The 23,474-nt window shown below is 44.7% G+C and overlaps 2 protein-coding genes across 9 annotated transcripts in view; both read left to right on the plus strand.

Annotated features, from left to right (window-relative positions):
* Positions 1 to 22,955, plus strand: part of LOC147009424 (uncharacterized) — a 55,592-nt gene extending 32,637 nt beyond the window's left edge. For all 8 annotated transcript variants that reach the window (XM_085861740.1, XM_085861745.1, XM_085861746.1 and 5 more), the window contains 2 exons: positions 9,821 to 10,101; positions 19,278 to 22,955. In XM_085861740.1, the coding sequence (XP_085717866.1) occupies positions 9,821 to 10,101; positions 19,278 to 21,542 (2,546 nt within the window). In that variant the 3' untranslated portion in view covers positions 21,543 to 22,955. The remainder of the gene's footprint in view (positions 1 to 9,820; positions 10,102 to 19,277) is intronic.
* LOC147009425 (uncharacterized) lies at positions 10,108 to 12,284 on the plus strand. Its single transcript, XM_085862040.1, has one exon. It carries the CDS (start codon positions 10,141 to 10,143, stop codon positions 11,614 to 11,616), a length of 1,476 nt encoding a protein of 491 aa, XP_085718166.1. The 5' UTR covers positions 10,108 to 10,140; the 3' UTR covers positions 11,617 to 12,284.
* Positions 22,956 to 23,474: the final 519 nt, after the last annotated feature.

The following is a 23,474-nucleotide window of genomic DNA, read 5'->3' on the forward strand; positions in this document are numbered from 1 at the left end:
GACTGTAATCTTATGATAGGGTTGAGTGGGTTATGGTTCATGTGAAGATAATTTTGTGGGTGGGGAATTTGGTTGCATGAGACAGTGGTGAGCTTTGAAGCCCCAGTGGGAGAGTACAATACAACCACATTTGGCCTTATGAGATGACCTTTTACACACACACACACACACACACACACACACACACACACACACACACACACACACACACACACACACACACACACACACACACACACTGTGCTCTCAACTTCCCACCTTTATCTAGCAAAAATACAAAAATGTTCGACCAAGCAAAAATGTAGGTCGGACGTCAGTTAATCTAGCGCAGTGAATCAATGGGGTACAACCTCCCTTCTATTTATTTCACGCCATGTCTAACCAATGGTGTAAACAAAAAAAGTAATCTTTTCCCTTCTCACTTTCCCTCCCCTAACCACATTTCTTCCTCTGCGGACTCTTCCTCTTCCTTCGTCTTCTTCCCTTTCCACATTTCCAACCCTGCTTTGTTCGTGAAGGTATTCACCACTCACCTTCATGACTTTTCTTTTTTTTCTTCAAGCACTTCCTTAACTCTGCCCCCCTCTTCCCTAATCTTCAAAAAAAAAAAATATGGTCTCTTAAAATGTTTTCACTTCCTCTCTTTGCCATGCTCCTCCTCTTCTTTTTTTTTGTATACATTGTCAAGGCTCGTATGAGAGCTAACACACAACACACAGCAAGGAGGGCATGAGACAAGAGGGGTGGGAATGGGAAGGCCAAAACAGTGGGGAACAGAGACATTAGGAGATCTGTGGAAGGGAGAGGAATGGGGTGGGGAACATGGGGTACACAAGATGGACATGACAGGGACTTTCTGGAATGAAAGCAGGAAATTTGAAGGAGGTGGGTTTGGGGTGGATTAACGGGGTTAGAAAAGATCGAGGTTTTGGATGAGGAAAGATAAGAGGTGGTTGTGCACAGCTGTTTTGAAGGCCTGGAGGGAAGAATGGGATTGAAGAGAGTGTGGGAGTTTATTCCAAAGGCGGTAGAAAAGAGGAATGAAAGAGTGAAGGTGAGGAGTGATTCGTGATTTTGTTGGTTTTACCACAAGGGAGTTGTTGGCGGACCTTGAGTGTCCTGCGGAAATATGGTGGGGACAAATCGCAGACAGAGTAGGGGGGGGGGGGGATAGACCGGAGAGGAGATGGGAGAAGACAGAAAGACCCCCGACCTGCCTGCGGTGAGAGGCCCAAAGACTCGGCCTCATCGTGGGAGATACCAATGATCCCAAAATACCTTGATTTCCACAGCGTGAAGCTGAGAAAGGTGAGAGGCAGGAGCACCAGCTTAGAGAGGAGAGCATTACTACTTCTTTCATGCCGTTTCAAAAAATTACACCTGTTGCAAAGCTTCCTTCCTCCATTTTCTCACTTCATCTGCACTCCATCCATCTTCCAATGTATTTAAACGAAACTCTGAGCTACGAATGTTTTTAAATCACATTTCACAATGCTTGTTCATCTTCCATTATTAATTGTTCTTTTTTTCCAATTTCAGTGCAAATTCATCCCACCTCCTTAAATCTACCTCCTCTTAACTCCTTCCCTGTTGTACCCCCTCCTTACTTCTCCCGTCATGCCCTTCAGCCCACCTCCTTTCTTGGCATCTCTCTGCTGTCCTCTGCCTTACTAAAAGATCCCCCTCTGGCATCCGAAACTGTATGGTTTTTGTGGGCTTTGTTCCAACCGAACAAATAGTCTTGGAGCCAGGCCACATTTAATTAGACTATTGAGCACAAAAGATTCAGCGATATGAAAGCAAACGACCATCAGTGCTGACCCAGAAAAGCCAATTCTTAAGTTTTTCTAGGTCAGCCTAAGACCTTTGGCCCCATTTGAAATGGCACCAAATTTCACTTTTGTTTCGACTTTTGAGCACAAGTGTGATTTTAGGGATATGGAATCCTTATGCGGCGCTTTCTCGGAATCCGTAACTTAAGAATGCGCTTCGGTCAGCCTAATGAGCTTAAGAACGCCACTAATTAGCACTAATTATCATTTTAATTAGACTTTTGAGCACAAGATCAAAACATGTCGCAAATGAAAGATGAATGTATAACAAGACAGAATATATCACTTAAGAATGCAATTAGGTCAGCCTAAGTACCTTAAGAATTAACTAAAGGTGATCGACACCAACCAATTGTGGCCAATGCAGAGTTAATCAATGTTGCTCAGCCACACCTGAAACTTATATTTGTGTATTCCAATCGTCATGGTTATTCCAGAAATACTGTCATAATAACCATCCAGGTCAGCCTAATGAACTTGAGAACGCCACTAATTACCATTAATTATTATCACTTTAATTAGACTTTTGAGCACAAAAACGAAACATGTTGCAAATGAAAAATCGAGTGAATAACAATATAGAATATGTCACTTAAGAACACAATCAGGTCAGCCCAAGTACCGTAAGAATCAATTAAAGTAGTTAACGCTAACCAATGGTCACTTTACTGTAACTTTAACCAAAGTTGCTCAGGGCAACCCCATTGTTGAACACCCAGCAGAAAACGAAACTACTTCCCTTTTTTTACAACCGCGTAGTTTCCAACCTAAACCAAAACTAAACATTGGTGGCGGCACCAAAACTTTTTCGGTCTGGTACATCACTGAGATGGCAGGTTCTGCCGGAGAACCACCTCTCATGAACATGTGTTTTTGTCAATTCTGGTGACTTCCGAGGGAGCAGCGCACTGCAGACTACAATTCTCCAGCCATCCACTCTCCAAATAGTAATGGAATCAGACGAAGGAGGTGAGTACTTTGGTGTATTCATCGATAATGTACGTGATGACATTTGAATGGAAATTTCCAAATGCTCAGTTTCAGGCCTTTAGATGATGCATATTCATCGTCTTAAATTCATCTACAATGTGACACTTTTAGCTGATTAGAGACATTCGATGTATCGGTCCACTATAGGACGCAAATTTGATATAAATTAAGGCAGCGATGTCAACATTTTTCAGACGTGGAGATGATCTCATCACATGATCAGGAGACCGATCATTCGATTGAACCATGGATGACAACCACGCCCCTGGAAGGAAAAGTAACATCTGATGTACCATCCACAGTCGATGCATGTGTGATTGATGGTAATTTCCTATTGCACGCATTACCACCCAATCAACCAAGGACCTACGGAGGCCTTGCTCGTAGCATCCTGATACAGGCTGCAGCCCTGAGTCAAGGTCGCATTGACATCTTCTTAGATACGTACGATACTCCATCAATCAAAGATGTGGAGAGCGCCAACTGCCCCTGTTCCCAGCACGTGAATGGGGAAAAGCTGAGTATTGACCTATAATTGGTGAGCGCGACTTGTTCGATGGCTTCAACGACAGATGTGTTCATATTAGCCAGCCGAAATGGCCAAGTCGTGCAAGAAGACGTCGATTCCTTAAAGAGCAATTATCATGAGGCTGATACCCGTATCATTCTCCACATTGCTGCCATGTCAGCTCAAGGAATCATGGGTAATATCATAGTCAGAGCTTCTGATACAGACATCTGTGTAATCCTCTTGCATCATTGCCAAAAGTTTGCGGCAAAAATATGGATGGATCCAGAAACGGAGAAGAATTGGCGATACATCAATATATCGACCAGAGCACACCAAATAGGACCAGAGATGTGTGCTGCACTTCCTGCCTTACACACCTTTATCGGATGGAACTATAATTCAGCATTTGTAAGGATGGGGAAGATACGTCCTGCATCAAACGTGGAGAAGAGTGAACAATTCTAAAAAGCATTCTCGAGTTTGTCCCGTGATGGTGGATGTAATGCATCTACTGTGCAAGCGATCGAAGCGTTTACGTGTACCATGTACGGATACAAGACAGCCACATCTTTGAACCGCGTACGGTATCAAGCGTTCGAAAAGGCTTACAGTCCTTCGGTGAAGTCGACGAACCCGTTCCACAGACTAAAAGGCGTTGATGCCAGCAGCCTTCCACCCTGCAGAGCAGAGTTTCTGCTCCATCTTGAGCGATCAGCATTTGTAGCGAGTATGTGGTCTTGTGCTGACCAGGCCATAATACAGCAAGCTCCGGACAAAGGATGGGAGATTAAGGACAACAGGTACGAAATCGTCTGGTTCGAAGGTCCACAGCTCCCTGAGAAACTACAAATTGCAGATGACAGTCAGGATGAACAGACCGCTTCCAGTGACGACGAGAATATTTCAGTTTCATCAAATGGTTAAATATAAATTATTTTGTTGACAGGTTTTAGTATAACATCAAAATTAATTATTCCTCGGTCGTGTGAGAGTGCGTGAAAATATTGACAAAATTTGTCAATTTTCAAGTGAAAAATCGAAGTGATAATCAGTGCGGGTTACAGTGTGTTTCTCAAGCTCATCATTTTGACTTGGTTGATGGTTTCGCAATGACCGTGTATTACCATCTATATACTACGACTGTGTTTTTAACCATGACGTTTGAGTTACTAACCAATAGTACTTTCATGATGGTCACGCTTTACCGATAAAAGTTTCACCATACCAAGAAATTGTGACTAATGCAATAAGTTAAAGGTGATAAATGTCACTTTTATCACCTTTAATTGATTCTTAAGGTACTTAGGTTGACCTGATTGCGTTCATAAGTGACATATTCTATATTGTTATTCACTCGACTTTCATTTGCAACATGTTTCATTTTTGTGCTCAAAAGTCGAATTAAAGTGATAATTAGTGGTGTTCTTAAGCTCATTAGGCTGACCGAGATGTTTATTATGACAGTATTTCTTGGATAACCATGATGATTGGAATACACAAATATAAGTTTCAGGTCTGGCTGAGCAACATTGATTAACTCTGCATTGGCCACAATTGGTTGGTGTTGATCACATTTAATTGATTCTTAAGGTACTTATCCTGACCTAATTGCATTCTTAAGTGATATATTCTATCTTGTTATACATTCACCTTTCATTTGCGACATGTTTCGATCTTGTGCTCAAAAGTCTAATTAAAATGATAATTAGTGCTAATTAGTGGTGTTCTTAAGCTCATTAGGCTGACCTAAGCGCATTCTTAAGTTACGGATTCCGAGAAAGGGCCGCATAAGCATTCCATATACCTAAAATCACACTTGTGCTCAAAAGTCTAAACAAAAGTGAAATTGGGTGCCATTTCAAATGGGCGCCAAACGTCTTAGGCTGACCCAGAAAAACTTAAGAATTGGCTTTTCTGGGTCAGCACTGATGGTCGTTTGCTTTCATATCGCTGAAGCTTTTGTGCTCAATAGTCTCAATGTGGCCTGGCTCCTAGACTAAAATGTCTCACATCCTCATTCAGCACACACCTCAATATCTCATACATGCACTCTCTTTTCTGTCATCACACCTTCCCCTCTTCCCACCCCGTCAAAATCTTGTTCCTCCCACCACCTGCTCCCATCTTCACCATATCACGACCCGGCTCATCCTTCCCCCTCCCTACCCCTCCATTCTCCCTCCTCCCCCATGTCCTTGCTCTCATCATCAAAGCAAACTTCACTCTCCGCCCCCTTCAAGCCTCTCCCTCACCTTTCTCAAAAACTCCCCCACATCTCTCTCGCTCTCTCTCAATTCCCCCTCCCCCTCCCCCTTCTTCATCAATTCTCCTCCCCTCACCCCTCCCCTTCAAATCTCCCCCCTTCCCACCCCCTCAATTTTTGTTCCCCCCCCCACTGGCTCCCATCTTCACAATAGCTCTACCTAGTCTCATGCTTCCCTCTCTTCACCCCTCCCTTCTCCCTCCTCCCCATGGCCATGCCTGCTCTCATCATCTACCCCTCTCTCTCAAAGCTTCTCTCTCACTCCGCTCTCACAAATCAACTGTCTGCTCCCTCTTCAAAGCAAACTTATCTCTCTCCCCCCCCAAGCTTCCTCCACACCTTTCTCCCTCAATTCTTCCCCTCACCCTACTTCCTCAATTCTTCGCCCTCACCCTACTTCCTCAATTCTTCGCCCTCACCCTACTTCCTCAATTCTTCCCCCTCACCCTACTTCCTCAATTCTCCCCCCTTGAAATCTCCCCCGTGGGGTGGGTGAAGGGAGGGGAAGGAGTGGAGTGGAGTGGGGTGGGTAAAGGGTGGGGAAGGAGTGGGGTGGGTGAAGGGAGGCGGAAGGAGTTAAGTGAGGTGGGTGAAGTGAGGGGAAGGAGTGGAGTGGGATGGGTGAAGGGAGGGGAAGGAGTTAAGTGAGGTGGGTGAAGTGAGAGGAAGGAGTGAAGTGAGGTGGGTGATGGGAGGGGAAGGAGTGAAGTGGGTGGGTGAAGGGAGGAAGGAGTGGAGTGGGGTGGGTGAAGGGAGGGAAGGAGTGGAGTGGGGTGGGTGAAGGGAGGGGAAGGAGTGGAGTGGGGTGGGTGAAGGGAGGGAAGGAGTGGAGTGGGGTGGGTGAAGGGAGGGAAGGAGTGGAGTGGGGTGGGTGAAGGGAGGAAGGAGTGGAGTGGGGTGGGTGAAGGGAGGGAAGGAGTGGAGTGGGGTGGGTGAAGGGAGGGAAGGAGTGGAGTGGGGTGGGTGAAGGGAGGGAAGGAGTGGAGTGGGGTGGGTGAAGGGAGGAAGGAGTGGAGTGGGGTGGGTGAAGGGAGGGAAGGAGTGGAGTGGGGTGGGTGAAGGGAGGGGAAGGAGTGGAGTGGGGTGGGTGAAGGGAGGGGAAGGAGTGGAGTGGGGTGGGTGAAGGGAGGGGAAGGAGTGGAGTGGGGTGGGTGAAGGGAGGGGAAGGAGTGGAGTGGGGTGCGTGAAGGGAGGGAAGGAGTGGAGTGGGGTGGGTGAAGGGAGGGAAGGAGTGGAGTGGGGTGGGGGAAGGGAGGGGAAGGAGTGGAGTGGGGTGGGGGAAGGGAGGGGAAGGAGTGGAGTGGGGTGGGTGAAGGGAGGGGAAGGAGTGGAGTGGGGTGGGTGAAGGGAGGGGAAGGAGTGGAGTGGGGTGGGTGAAGGGAGGGAAGGAGTGGAGTGGGGTGGGTGAAGGGAGGGGAAGGAGTGGAGTGGGGTGGGTGAAGGGAGGGGAAGGAGTGGAGTGGGGTGGGTGAAGGGAGGGAAGGAGTGGAGTGGGGTGGGTGAAGGGAGGGGAAGGAGTGGAGTGGGGTGGGTGAAGGGAGGGAAGGAGTGGAGTGGGGTGGGTGAAGGGAGGGAAGGAGTGGAGTGGGGTGGGTGAAGGGAGGGAAGGAGTGGAGTGGGGTGGGTGAAGGGAGGGAAGGAGTGGAGTGGGGTGGGTGAAGGGAGGGGAAGGAGTGGAGTGGGGTGGGTGAAGGGAGGGGAAGGAGTGGAGTGGGGTGGGTGAAGGGAGGGGAAGGAGTGGAGTGGGGTGGGTGAAGGGATGGGAAGGAGTGGAGTGGGGTGGGTGAAGGGAGGGAAGGAGTGGAGTGGGGTGGGTGAAGGGAGGGAAGGAGTGGAGTGGGGTGGGTGAAGGGAGGGGAAGGAATGAAGGGGAAGGAGTGAAGTGGGGTGGGTGAAGGGAGGGGAAGGAGTGAAGTCGTGGGTGAAGGGATGGAAGGAGTGGAGTGGGGTGGGTGAAGGGAGGGAAGGAGTGGAGTGGGGTGGGTGAAGGGAGGGAAGGAGTGGAGTGGGGTGGGTGAAGGGAGGGGAAGGAGTGGAGTGGGGTGGGTGAAGGGAGGGGAAGGAGTGGAGTGGGGTGGGTGAAGGGAGGGGAAGGAGTGAAGGGGGAGGAGTGGAGTGTGGTGGGTGAAGGTAGGGGAAGGAGTGAAGTGGGGTGGGTGAAGGGAGGGGAAGGAGTGAAGTGTCGTGGGTGAAGGGAGGGAAGGAGTGGAGTGGGGTGGGTGAAGGGAGGGAAGGAGTGGAGTGGGGTGGGTGAAGGGAGGGGAAGGAGTGAAGTGGGGTGGGTGAAGCGGAAGGAGTGAAGTGGGGTGGTTGGGCATCGGGGAAGGAGTGGGTGGAGTGATGGGAAGGAGTGGTGTGGAAGTAGAGAGGGGAATGAGTTGGGTGTGTGGAGAGAGGGGAATGAGTGGGGTGGGTGGAGGGAGGGGAATGAGTGGGGGGGGTGGAGGGAGGGGAATGAGTGGGGTGGGTGGAGGGAGGGGAATGAGTGGGGTGGGTGGAGGGAGGGGAATGAGTGGGCTGGGTGGAGAGCGGGGAATGAGTAGGGTGGGTGGAGAGCGGGGAATGAGTAGACTGGGTGGAGAGCGGGGAATGAGTGGGGTGGGTGGAGGGAGGGGAATGAGTGGGATGGGTGGAGGGACGGGAATGAGTGGGGTGGTGGAGGGAGGGGAATGAGTGGGGTGGGTGGAGGGAGGGGAATGAGTGGGGTGGGTGGAGGGAGGGAATGAGTGGGGTGGGTGGAGGGAGGGGAATGAGTGGGGTGGGTTGAGAGCAGGGAATGCGTAGGGTGGGTGGAGGAAGGGGAATGGGATGAGTGGAGGGAGGGGAATGAGTGGGGTGGGTGGAGGGAGGGGAATGAGTGGGGTGGGTGGAGGGAGGGGAATGAGTGGGGTGGGTGGAGGGAGGGGAATGAGTGGGGTGGGTGGAGGGAGGGGAATGAGTGGAGTGGGTGGAGTTTGGGGAATGAGTGGGGTGGGTGGAGGGAGGGGAATGAGTGGGGTGGGTGGAGGGAGGGAATGAGTGGGCTGGGTGGAGGGAGGGAATGAGTGGGCTGGGTGGAGGGAGGGAATGAGTGGGCTGGGTGGAGGGAGGGAATGAGTGGGGTGGGTGGAGAGCGGGGAATGAGTGGGGTGGGTGGAGAGCGGGGAATGAGTGGGGTGGGTGGAGAGCGGGAAATGAGTGGGGTGGGTGGAGGGAGGGGAATGAGTGGGATGGGTGGAGGGACGGGAATGAGTGGGGTGGGTGGAGGGAGGGGAATGAGTGGGGTGGGTGGAGGGATGGGAATGAGTGGGGTGGGTGGAGGGAGGGGAATGAGTGGGGTGGGTGGAGGGAGGGGAATGAGTGGGGTGGGTGGAGGGAGGGGAATGAGTGGGGTGGGTGGAGGGAGGGGAATGAGTGGGGTGGGTGGAGGGAGGGGAATGAGTGGGGTGGGTGGAGGGAGGGGAATGAGTGGGGTGGGTGGAGGGAGGGGAATGAGTGGGGTGGGTGGAGGGAGGGGAATGAGTGGGGTGGGTGGAGGGAGGGGAATGAGTGGGGTGGGTGGAGGGAGGGGAATGAGTGGGGTGGATGGAGGGAGGGGAATGAGTGGGGTGGATGGAGGGAGGGGAATGAGTGGGGTGGGTGGAGGGAGGGGAATGAGTGGGGTGGGTGGTGGGAGGGGAATGAATGGGGAGGGTGTAGAGAGGTGAAGGAGTGGGAGTCAGGAGGGAGGTGGTGGGGTCGGTGGAGGGATCCAGCGTTGCCCGGAAACACCGGGAACCTTTGCTTGTGTTCAATGAGTGAGGTACATCAGACTGTTTCAATCGCACTGAAGTTCCAGATTTTTTTAAAAAACGATCTTGAAAATCATAATTTAATTAAAGTTGAAGTATATACGAGAACACTGCTTTCTGTATCGTGTTCAATGAACTCCAGTTAAGTTCAGCAGTTTGTTTCACCCGCATTTGTGAAATCTGTCAACTTACAGGAACAAACACATTTGACTTATCACTGATAATTGGATGAATTTGCCCTAAAGTATGAATATCATTGGAGAAAACCCAAACTTTCGTGCTGTCCTGTATTTTTACTTCAAGAATATTTTTTACTTTTCTGCAATGGAGCAAATACATATGAATGGCGCATGTTTGGGTACATTTGTCAGAATGATATTATGAGTACTGAACAATGTACAGAATGTGATTTTTAAAATCTTTTCTATTTACATATCATGTGATGTATTTGCAGGTGGAGTCATTGAATCTCCAAAGGAGACGGCACCTACTTGTATGAACGGCTCAGACACACGCTCACAGCACTCGCCAACTGAAACGAGCAAGAGGACGTTTTACAAACAAGATAAACCGAATCATGAAGTGTTTGCAGAGAATAATTTTCACAAGGTTCACAAAGGAAAGAGAGCTGAACATTCATGCAAATGCAAAACTTGTGGAAAATCGTTCAATCAGTCATCCGACCTGAAAATACACATGCTAATTCACAATGGTGACCACCCATACAAATGCAAGGTTTGTGGAAAATCTTTTCATTGGCCATCCAACCTTAAAATGCACATGCTAATTCACAATGGTGAATGCCCGTACAAATGTATAAATTGTGGGGAATCCTTCACTCATTCATCTAGCTTTAAAACACACATGATAATTCACAATGGAGAACGCCTGTATAAATGTACAGATTGTGGAAAATATTTTAATCGGTCAGGCAACCTTAAAACACACATGAGAATTCACAACGGTGAGCGCCCGTACAAATGTATAAAATGTGGAAAATCTTTTACTCGGTCATCCAACCTTAAAACACACATGAGAATTCACAACGGTGAACGCCCGTACAAATGTATAAATTGTGGGAAATCCTTCATTCATTCATCCAGCTTTAAAATACACATGAGAACTCACAATGAGGAACACCCGTACAAATGTACAGTTTGTGGAAAATCCTTTAATTGGCCATCCTCCATCAAAACGCACATGATAATTCACAATGGAGAACACCCATACACATGCACAAGTTGTGGAAAATTTTTTAATCGGTCATGCAACCTTAAAAAGCACATGATGATTCACAATGGTGAGCGCCCGCACAAATGCACAGTTTGTAGAAAATCTTTTAATTGGCCATCCATCCTTAAATCGCACATGAGAATTCACAATGATGAACGCCCGTACAAATGCATAAATTGTGGGGAATCCTTCATTCATCCATCCAGCTTTAAAATGCACATGAAAAATCACAATGAAGAACACCCATACATATGTACAATTTGTGGAAAATCTTTTAATCAGTTATGCAACCTTAAAACACACATGATAATTCACAATGGAGAACGCCTGTATAAATGTACAGATTGTGGAAAATATTTTAATCGGTCATGCAACCTTAAAACACACATGAGAATTCACAACGGTGAGCGCCCATACAAATGTATAAAATGTGGAAAATCTTTTACTCGGTCATCCAACCTTAAAACACACATGAGAATTCACAACGGTGAACGCCCGTACAAATGTATAAATTGTGGGAAATCCTTCATTCATTCATCCAGCTTTAAAATACACATGAGAATTCACAATGAGGAACACCTGTACAAATGTACAGTTTGTGGAAAATCCTTTAATTGGCCATCCTCCATCAAAACGCACATGATAATTCACAATGGAGAACACCCATACACATGCACAAGTTGTGGAAAATCTTTTAATCGGTCATGCAACCTTAAAAAGCACATGATGATTCACAATGGTGAGCGCCCGCACAAATGCACAGTTTGTAGAAAATCTTTTAATTGGCCATCCATCCTTAAATCGCACATGAGAAGTCACAATGGCGAGCGCCCATACAAATGTACAGTTTGTGGAAAATCTTTTAATGGGTCATCCAACCTTAAATCACACACGAGAAGTCACAATGGTGAACGCCCATACAAATGCACAGTTTGTGGAAAATGTTTTAATTGGCCATCCTCCATTAAAAGGCACATGAGAATTCACAATGGTTTTAACGTCCGTGTAAATGTGTAAATTGTGGAGAATCCTTCGTTCAGTCATCCAGCTTTAAAATACACGTGAGAAATCGTAATGAAGAACGTGCATAGAAATGTACAAGTTGTGGAAAATCTTTTTATTGGTCATCCACCCTGATAACACACTTGATAATTCACAGTGGAGAGTACCCATACAAATGTACAAGTTGTGGAAAACCTTTTAAAATTGCATCCAACCTTAAAATGCTCATGAAAGTTCACAATGGTGAGCGCGCCCATGCAAGTGCTCAGTTCGTGGAAAATCTATTTATTGGTCATCCACATTTAAAAGGCACATGAGAATTCACAATGAAAAAGCCCATACAAATGCACAAATTGTAGAAAATCCTTCATTGATTTATCGAGCTTTAAAATTCACATAAGAAATCACGATGGTGAACCCATACAAATGTTCAATTTCTCGATGATCTTGGAGTCAGTCATACACCCTTAAAACATGCATGACATTACACAAGAGAGAATGACTGGACAAATGCACAGTTTGTGGAGAATCTTTACATTAGTCATTCCTCCTGAAAAGGCTTATGGAAATTCACAATGGACAATAAGAAGATTACCAACAAAGAGAATGTCCATACAAATGTAAAATTTGTGTAAAATCCTTCATTATATCATGCGAACTCATGAAATGCTTTTTAATTTCACTTTTTTACAGAGCACTAGTTAAGAGATGTGGGAAACACCAACAGCAGAGTTGAAGGCCTCTATAGTGGGAAACTTGGACAAACAATAGGTGTGTGAAGGAATGAGAGGCAGGAGAGGATGCATAGGGTGGACAAGATGGATACAGAAGGGAAATCTCAGGAGGGAAAACTGGAAGTTTGGAAGGAGGATAGATTGGACAAAGAGTATTTTCCAGAGTCAGAGAGAGACAATCATTTATGAATATTGGAAATAGGACTGGGCACAGAACACAATTTGTATAAAGTTTGACAATTGGTAATCCCACATAAAGAGGCACATGAGAAATCATTTGAGAAGTCACACGAGACAATGTCCATACCGATGCGCAATTTGCAAAAAACCTTTCACTCAGCATCCCACCTTGAAACACATCGACATTACCGGGAGGGTGATTGCGTCACCACCCCTCCTCACCACACTCTCAAGACTGTGACACACATGCACACATACCTGTGGCCAATGACATTTTTTACTGTGAATAACTTTACACATGCAATTCTGACAACAACTCAACTGATGTTCAGTCAGCTTGGGAATTCTTCCACAGAAACCTGTGCTCTCTGTCATGCACAGATTAATCCCATCTCGTCTGCATTTGTCCTCCCCTTCTTCCTGACCATGGTGCACTGAATCCTCTTCCTGAAAGGCATGTCAGTGCATTCCGTAAGGTTCCCAAGAATTGTGTCCACGCTCTCGAGAGCTAGAAATCAACATCTGTCCAACCTTAAGAATTAACTTTCAAACTTCTATTCCTCCTATAACCCTGGTGGCACCTTGTTCTCTCTCTTCTCCTTCGTGGCACCTTGGCACCTTTTCCCCTTCCCTCTCTTCAAATGGCACCACAGTCAACTCTGCTCGGGTGAAGGCCGAATGTCTCAGTTCTGTGTTTGCTTCCAAATCTTGTGTCCCCAACTCCTCACTCTCGGTACCCATCCTTCCCTTTCGTACTCAAATCCTCTTGGACTCTGTGTATTTTGCACCTGAGAAGGTAGAGAAGGTTCTTTCAACCCTCAACTTTGATTCCGTCCGCTACTGAACCAGACGACATCAGATCATGTGGCCTAAAAAAACCTGCTCTGCTGCTCTTGCACATCCTCTCTCGGCGGATTTTCAAGCAGATGAAAAATGACCTTCCGCAAGTGACAGGGTGAAAAGGGCAAACCTCACTACATGACATAAGGAGAAAAACTGAACCCCTCAACTGCATACCCATCAGTTTACTTCCAATCATGAGCAAGGTAATGGAATCCATCTTCGCAATTGATATGAAATTCTTCCTTTTCTCCAAAAACCTCATCTCAGATCACCAGTTTGGGTTTAGACCACCTTGGACATGCTGATTCTGCTCTCCCAACAATGGATGGAGACCTTCAATGTCAGACATGAGATCAGGACTGTCTCTCTGGACATATCTCGTGCTTTTGATACAGTCTGCCATCCTGCTTTGCTCTCTAAAGGCCCGGTCACACCTTGACGTTTTAGCCAACGTATGCCGATTTTTGAATTTTTTTTCTAAAACGCTGGCACACGTTGAATACGTTATGGGTAAGTTTTGATAACATTGAGAGCACGCTGAAAAACACTGCCATACGTTGTTGTACGTTGGCTTTAAACGTTGTACTTTTCGGTTGTCCTCAAATTTTTCATGCTTGAAATTTCACGACGTATGCCGGCGTATGACTCACACGTTCCGCTACGCTGGCCACAAGTTGTATGCACGGTCTGCGATCGTTGACAGACGTCAACACATGCTACTTGTAAGTTAATCATAAGTTGAGACATGCCGAGGTAATGTTTAGCGTACCCGGAACTGATTTCTAACCTATGATTAACGTGTTGTTGGCACGTTACGCGATCGTTGCCACACATCGACAGACGTTACTTTGAAGTTACTCATAGGCTGAAAGACGTCGGTATAATGGATCGTCCTTGCGTCAGCGTCCACGGCCACGGCCAGGACACTTATTTGCAGCATTCTTCAAACTTTTCTTCGGCATGACGAGGATGTTCACACTTCGATGTCTATCTTGGCTATGATTCCAATTGTCCATCGGCAGCGTCTATTTAAAATAGTCGAGTTTGAGCGTTTTAACACGTTCAGAAGAAACGCTTCAAATTTCAAAACCTCAGCGTCAAAAAACAAAGGCGAGTGACAGCAATTTAAATCGTTCATTGTAAACAATGAAAATAGTTGAGTGGTACCGTTTAAAAGTCGCTGAGTGTAAAAAAAATCCAATTGTTGAGCGCAAGCATCTACTTTCAATAGTGGGGTTTGAGCGATTTAGCACGTTCAATAGAAACGATTAAAATTTCCGAGCGCCAGCGTCAAAAAACAAAGGCGAGTGACAGCAATTTAAATCGTTCATTGTAAACAATGAAAATAGCTGAGTGGTACCGTTTAAAAGTCATTGAGTGTAAAAAAAATCCAATTGTTGAGCACAAGCATCTACTTTCAATAGTGGAGATGCAGCCACTTAAATCGTTGAGTGGCAGCCTATGAACCTACCCGTGGACACGCGGACGCAAGGAGGATCCATCATAACCCACACCCTCCCCCTCACACTCACCTACTACTGCCAACATGAACAAACTACTACTAATACTAATACTAATACTGATACTGATACTGCTGACATGGACATCGACTCAAAAAGGAACTCGAAAACACTGTTGGGTTCCCTTTTATGAGCAGCATTTTTATATACCAATTCCCAAAACCACTGGGAACACGTCTTTATATGGCAGTTGTAACCTAGAAACACGTTCATTTATTTATTTTTTGTCGACCGGAAGACGTCATTGGAATACGTCTACATATGTCGATGTGTGTTGGGACTACGTAAAGAATTGGTTCAAAACACGTCAAACATAAGTTAGAAATAAGTTTCGCGTAAAAAAAAGACATTACCGCGACGTGTTTCGACTTATGAGTAGCTTATAAGTAGCGTTTGTGGACGTGTGTAAGCGTCCACATATCGTGTGTAAAACTTATCCCCATCGCATGCGGAACGTGTGTCATACGCCGAGTACGTCGTAAAATCTTGAACATGTTTAAAATTTCTTGACGTACTCTACTTACTACGACGTATGATAGCGTACTTTAGCGTTCTACTCACGTATACCAAACTTACTCATACCGTATTTGACGTGCCCCAACGTTTTAGACACATTTTTCTTAGGTTGGCATACGCTGGCAAGATCGCCAAGGTGTGACCGCGATGTTGACACTTCCATTTCTACGGCAGTTATGATTCGAATCGTTGTGCGTCAGCCTTTTAATAGGCTACGTCACGACATCGTCGGCGATGCGTGCAACGCGCTATGCCGAAGTTAGACTATCGTTGGGCATCGGTTGTGAAGGCCGACAACAGGTTCAGCATTCGTTGGTATAAGTTATCTATAACACAACGAAACGTTCTGTGTCCATTACTAATATGTTATGCATACGACCAACTCGTTATGAATACGTCCGAATCTTAAAAAAAAAACATCAAAAGTTCAACGTCAGCCAGCGTTTTACATACATTTTAATACGTTGCCATCGCTGGCTAAAACGTCAAGGTGTGACCGGGCCTTAAACTGTCTGCCAATAGTATTCAAGGCCAACACCACACATGGTTTACTGACTTCCTCTGCTCTCGTAGTCAACGTGTAGTACTCAATGGAATCCTTTCATCTTGTCTCCCTGTCAAGGCTGGTGTGCCCCAAGGCAGTGTTCTGGGTCCAGTCCTTTTCATGATCTTCATCAATGATCTCTCTGACTCTGAGAAATTCTCTTAATTTCTTTGATGATGACTCCACCATCTGCCATCACATCCCTCATTCTTCAGACAGGCAGGCTGCAGCCTCTTCCCAGTGTGGAAGTGGACTTCCTTTTGTTAGTAGTTTTATAATCAATCTGCTTGAATGTGGCCATTAATAAGAATTGTAGTCTGAGTTAATTACTCCACCTGTTTTCTAATTACTGCACCTGTTTTCTTATTACTAAATGTTAATTGATTTATATTGATGCAACTCATTTTATTGGAACTTACAATCAAATGTGTCCTCCCTTGCTTAAAGGTCTTATTTTGTACTGGAGCCAAAAGGCCTGAAGCCAATTGGCTCCATAGCTTTCCGAGATGTCTGCTTTCCGGGATGTACTCAATGCCATCTCCCTTCTTTTCCTCCCTCCTTTTCCTCTCTCTTTCTCTCTGTTCTTATATTTCCAATTAATGTGCTTGCTATCTATACTGACAAGCCTTTGTAAAGGAAGTATGTTATGCTGATAGCCTGATACATTAATCTGTCCAGAATTGCTTTGCTCGTAGTTGTACCGCTATTCGACCCTTGCTTGCCTTCCTGTGCATTTGTTGGTTCTGGCCAAGGTGATAAGAACTCTCTGAGTTTTATCTCCTGTCTCCATATTACTTTAAATCGGCCCAGACAAAGTCAGATGTGGGTCATTATGACCCGACTCCCCTCCAAGTCTCGTTTCTGCTCCTCTCCTTGGCCCACGGATAAACTTCCCCCACCTTCCCTTGGGTACAATATATAGACGATTCCTATCGGCTCCGATTAGCGGAGACCATTTTATGACAAGTACATCAATGCTCCTTCGTTACGTAATTACGTAAATAAAAATTCTCTGTTTGATTGTACATTGCCTCGAGTGGACAATTGAGTTTCTAGAATTCCACAACACTACTCTTCAGACCTTAAAAAAACATTACAAGCTGGTCAGACACTTGGAATATGTCTTTTATTCTTGACATATCTCATACTCTCACAACTCCCTCTCTGAAAGAACCTTGGACAAACCCTCCAATCTACTTTCTGAACAATCTTTTTGAGGAAGTTCAGTCATTCAAACTCCAACGTCTCACCATCAACCATGATCTTTCTTGGAAAAAATCACATATCTAAGGTGGCCTCCAAAACCAGCCGTTGACTGGGCATCCTTCGTCGTCCTTTCTTGGCACACGTAAACTCCGATCAACCTATAAGGCCTTCATCGGCAGCTTGATGGAGTACTGCTCTCCTCTGCCTCACATTTTACTCAGTTTGTTGCCCTGAAAACCAAGGCTGTCAAGATCATTTTTTAATCTCCCACACTGAAGCTGAGTCTTTGAGTCTGTCACTTCACCATCGCTGAAAGGTCAGAGGTCTCTCTGTCTTCTACCGCCCCCTTTCTGGTCTTACAGGGCTCACACGGTCCAACATCAACCCCTCCTGGTGAAACTACCTAAATCCAGGATCACTGCTCACCTCCACTCATTTTGTTCCTCTTCAATGCAGCTGTTCTGTTCCTTTTCAAGACGGCTGTTCACCACCGTCTCAAATCATCCCCCATCCAAAACCACGATCTTTTCTACCCCCGCTAATCCGCCCCAAACCCACCTCCTTCAAATTCTCTGCTTTCCTTCCTGAAAGTCCCTGTAGTGTCCATCTTGTTTTCCCTGTGTGCCCTGCCCCATCCCTCTTCCTTCCACAGATCTCAGGTCTCTGTTCCTAACTGTTTTTTTCCTTTCCTTCCCTCTCCCGCTCCTCTTATCTCCTGCTCACCTTGTTGTACATTCTGTGTGTTTGCTCTCATACGAGCCTCTATAGTGTATCCAAAAAAAAATCTTTAAAATTGAAGACAGACAATTGCAATAATTATTGGATAAGAATGATAATGAATTATGATTTTAACTCAACAATTTGCTTTTGTGGGAAAGCTTTGATTTCTCCAAAAACATAATTTAATCATTCTCCTTCATTATGAGTAATCTTAACAAAAGGTTCTCTTCTCCTTTTCGCAATATATCCAAAACTGGAGAAGGCAATGAAACAAATTCAAATGAAAGGATCAAAATATTTGGTGAATGAAACATTGGAAAGAGAAGATAAAGGCAATCTTAATGAAATTGAGATAGGGGAATTGAATAATGTTAATATATAAGGAGAAATGGTTTTTCGTTCAATCATTGTCAAAACTCATTTTAAAATAACCTTTACTGTTTAAAAAAAACAGCTGATTCAGTTAGCACATAGAAATATATAGATATAAATGGTGTTTCAAGAAATTGTGATATCTTTGATTGAACAAGATTCTTTCCTCAATAAATGAGTCATTATACAGCTGAACATTTTGGGGATTATCATAGTATCTCTGTTGGAACAGAAGACAGTTATGATACTGAGAGTTTCTGCTCAATAAGGTGGAGTGAAATATAAGAATATGCAGGATGCCTTTGGAATAGTTTGTTAAAGATTTAGGACCCACTAATGACCCACTAATGACTAATGCAAAATTATAATCATTTAAAACAATGACTTCAGGTCGCCCAACTCACTCAAAATATTAATAACTTTCGCGAAAATAAATATTTCAAGGGGGATAACTCCGAAACTACTTTCGCAATTTATATTGCCTGTGTTAATGATATTATGCAGTATGCATAATAATTTAAAATATCTTTGTTTTAAACAGTTTAAATATTTAATTACTACTTTGATTATGTACCATAATATTACACCAGAAATTTATATAAATAATGTGGCAGATGAGCCCATTATATTATAATTATTGCAAGCAATGGAAAATTCCTGGCATAGTTTGACAGCTTGTCTTTGCCAACCCATAGGACCCTCTCTCATGTGGTTGCCAGGCAACATGGGCATGGCATGTGTTTTATTGTCTTATGATAAGACATTGAGTACACATTGTGTCAGTGTAACATGCTGTGTGTTGCGTGCATCTCACAATGTAGTGCTGTTTTCCCATAGTAACAGTGCTGCTTTTGAATTGATCTATATTCATCTGCATTCTGCAAGTATTATGGTAAGCTGTAATATGATAGTGTAGAAATAAATATATATTCCACCTCTTCTATTATAACCGATAATTAGTGATGAAGACTAATATGCATTTTACGCAGTTATTTGTTACATTGTAGAATCGTAACAGTATCTTCATTCCTTACATTTCAGATGTCGAATCGTACCAAGGAGAGAGCGGCAAATTCGCCGGCAATGCCTACAAGGGAAAAGACAGCGTGTGATATATTCGGTGCTCCAAGCAAGTTACCCTTGAATGTCCTTCCAACGTATAATGATGTGATGAAGTACTATTTGAAAGTGAAGCAAGATCTGAAGTGTATGCAGAACAACAAAGACCCATCATTGAATGATATTATTGATATTGTCTGTCGTGATGTTGAAAGTTCGTGGAATAAGGCCTCTTTACCGACTGTACTTCATAAGCGCACTAAACAAATTCTCAAGGCATACTACTTGAAATACAGAAGTATTATGAAATCATATGGAGAGCGGAAGGAGCAGGAAAGCGTAAAAACCAAGGTTGATATATTTCTGAATGATTCACATAGACTTTTCGATATCTGTACCTGCAAATGTGACGGTACATGTTTATGCGAGAGAGCGCGAAAGGTACCTGTGAATGAAAAGCTCTTCCTCGAAGATCAATGCACATGTCGTAAAATGATGATTGGCGGTACAGATGTTATCGAAACAAAGCATTTACAGAAACAGAACAAGCGCAAGGAGGCTGCAATCTTGTCCAAACGAAAGCGAAAGCAACTGAACACTCAACAACTCGACCAGACAGAAGCCAGCGATTCAGAATATAGCCATAGTGAGACAGACGATAAAGATGATATACCGTACATTTTCCCAAATACCCCAACACCAGCCAAGAAAATGAAGATCGATCAGATGCGAATCAAGATACCATCCTTGGCAGAAGTATGTGACCATTATGGTGTTTCCGATCGGGCAGCTGCAGCTGCATCTCTCACAACGGCACGATTGAAAGACATCAATGTCATCAGCTCCGAAGACACTACAAACGTGATTGATAAAAGTAAATTACGTAGAGAAAGAAACAAATCTCCTGACTTAGCAAAAGAAGGCGCAGAGTCGAATATCTTTGGACTCTATTTCGACAGACGAAAAGACAAGACTCTGACCAACAGACGCGAGGAAGATATGAAACATCACCTAGATTCGCCACAAGAAGAACACATCTGCATAATTAGCGAGCCTGGATCTATGTATTATGACCATGTAACTCCAGATGGAGGATCAAGCCAATCCATAAAAGACGCAATCGTGGAATGTTTAAAGAGGAGAAACGCGGATTTAAATAAACTCGATGTAATTGGTTGTGATGGTACAGCTGTGAATACAGGTAAATCGCGGGGAGTTATTCGGCTCATCGAGGAGTATATTAATCGACCTTTACAATGGTTTGTGTGTCTTCTGCATGCGAATGAACTGCCACTACGCCACCTGTTCCAAAAACTAGACGGATCTACCACTGGACGTACCAGCTTTTCTGGACCTATCGGCAAAGCCCTCCAGACTTGCACGACTCTTCCCGTAAAGACGTTCAAGGCCATTCATGAAGAACTACCGGAAATCGATCCCAAAGATCTAAGCAAAGATCAAAAGTACCTCTATGAGATGTGCCAGGCCGTGAGTAAGGGTGAATGCCCAATCGACCTATCTCTTCGTAAACCCGGAATCTTAAACCATTCACGATGGCTAACAACGGCGAATCGCCTCTTGCGTCTGTATGTCTCAACCGAGAAGCCATCGAGAAACTTGGTTCATTTGGCCATGTTCATCATGCGTGTGTATGCACCTATGTGGTTTGCCATCAAAAGCAAGCCATCATGCAAGGACGGAGCTCGTCATGTGTTTAACATTATTCAGAAATCACGATACATGTCGCCTGCTCACAAGAAGATTATCGATCCCGTAATTCAAAGAAACGCGTACTTTGCGCACACCGAAAATCTTCTGCTGTGTATGGTGAGAGATGAAAGAGCACCCATACGCGAGTTGGCTCTGAGGAGAATATTGAAGGCACGGAAAGAGAAAGATGAGACAGATTGTTCGGTGCGGCAATTTGTTGTTCCAAAATTGAATGTTGATGCGAAGGATTACACGGAAATCGTGGAGTGGATGTCGTGTAAAGTGACGGAACCACCGATATTGCGGAACATGACGAATGATGAACTGTGGGCATTAATAAATGAAACTGAAATCCCATCAGTAGACTTTCAGCGTTACCCTTGCCATATACAAGCCGTAGAGCGCGGAATCAAACTCGTAACCGAGGCGTCAAAGTTAGTGTGCGGCGAGTCATCGAGAGACGGATTGATCAGAAATAGGCAAAACTCAAGGAACAAGATGGCAAAGTTTAACACCAAGAAAGAATATAAAATGTGATTTTCTGACATTGACTGTATATTTCCTAATGGCAATGACTGTTTGATTAACTTTTATCAAGATAGTTTTATCTGAAATATCCATATTCGTTTATTTTTTTACCGTTTGTCATATTTGAGAGACTTGGGCTACCTGAAGTCATTAAAGAAATTAATTAAAAAATTAGTATATCACTTATTATTATGTGTTACATCTTTTAGGCCTGGTGTTAGCGTAGTGGTTAGGGTAGCGGCTTGGGATCCAAAAGGTCCTGAGTTCAAGCCCCGTTGGACGCTTGAATTAATGCACACCAGGAGGTTGACTCAGCCTGTCATCCTTCCGAGGTCGGCGAAGTGAGTACCAGTGTACTGGGCGCGGTGTCTGCCCCGGTTAGAATAGGTGTACCATATCCCTGTGTCGAAAGAGGTGACCAGGGTTGCGTCAGGAAGGGCATCCGGCGTAAAACCTATGCCAAATCAGTATGCGGATCATAATGGATGATCCGCTGTGGCGACCCCTAACAGGAGCAGCCGGAAGACGAACAACAACAAGTTTTATCTGAAATATCCATATTCGTTTATTTTTTTTACCGTTTATGTCATATTTGAGAGACTTGGGCTACCTGAAGTCATTAAAGAAATTAATTAAAAAATTAGTATATCACTTATTATTATGTGTTACATCTTTTAAGCCTGGTGTTGGCGTAGTGGTTCGGGTAGCGGCTTGGGATCCAAAAGGTCCTGAGTAAAGGTCCTGAGTTCAAGCCCCGTTGGCCGCTTGAATTAATGCACACCAGGAGGTTGACTCAGCCTGTCATCCTTCCGAGGTCGGCGAAGTGAGTACCAGTGTACTGGGCCCGGTGTCGGCCCCGGTTAGAATAGGTGTACCATATCCCTGTGTCGAAAGAGGTGACCAGGGTTGCGTCAGGAAGGGCATCCGGCGTAAAACCTGTGCCAAATCATTTTGCGGATCATAACGGATGATCCGCTGTGGCGACCCCTAACGGGAGCAGCCGAAAGAAGAAGAAGAAGAAGAAGAAGAAGAAGAAGAAGAAGAAGAAGAAGAAGAAGAAGAAGAAGAAGAAGAAGAAGAAGAAGAAGAAGAAGAAGAAGAAGAAGAAGAAGATTATGTGTTTCATCTTTTAAAAACTATTCCAGACCAAAAATATGAACATTACAAAAATTATTCATTTTCACTCCACCCTAGTGCTCAAACAATGGTTTAGAAAGTAGTTTAAAAGATGATGATTATGAAAGCACTGATTATAGTGAAGATGAATTTCATTTTAAGTGGAACAATGCTATATATAAATATGCTTCATCCAAACAATATACCAGAAATTGAACCTCTTGAATTTCCTGATACTCCATGTGATAAATTTGAGAATTGGCCTGTGTGTAATATAATAGGATTAAACACAGAGGAAAAAAAGCATGTGAACTGTGAAGACTCTTTCTTCGGCCGAGTATGAAGAGTCAAAGAGAATTTCCGAATATGCAGTTTATTGAAAGGAGCAACGCATGCGGAGGTGATGTGGCAGCTCAACCAACCCAGTGGAGAGCTACCCAACCACACTGAAATTCTATATTCCATAAATCCTCCTATATACAATCTATCTCTGGTTCCAATCTATCTCTGGTTAATATCCATCTCTGGTTAGTTTGACAAGAGCCCCGGGCGTGCGCTACAAAAATGTGCTAAGGGGTTCTCTTTCCCTCCCACAGGGGAGGTTGAAACAGTCAAAGCACTTATTCTAGTGCTCTGCAACTTCTCCTCGGCAGTCCCTCTCCACAATCTAGGCTTTTTATCACTGCGATATGTTGAAAGTAAAAGCAAAGCCCTTTTAGTTCACAGGAATGGAATACGTGGGCTGGCCAAGATAAAGTATAGCACTACCTCTAAAGGACATGTGATGGGCTAGCTTGTGGAAATTGTACAACTAAAATTATAAAG

The sequence above is a fragment of the Eptatretus burgeri genome, chromosome 17, assembly GCF_056783735.1.
Source record: "Eptatretus burgeri isolate ZD-2024b chromosome 17, Ebu_testis_v1, whole genome shotgun sequence".
Classification (NCBI taxonomy): Eukaryota; Metazoa; Chordata; class Myxini; order Myxiniformes; family Myxinidae; genus Eptatretus; species Eptatretus burgeri.

What these genes read in the sequence shown, in the direction of transcription:
- LOC147009425 (XM_085862040.1), top strand. Translation starts at nt 10,141, where the DNA reads ATGCACATGCTAATTCACAATGGTGAATGCCCGTACAAATGTATAAAT.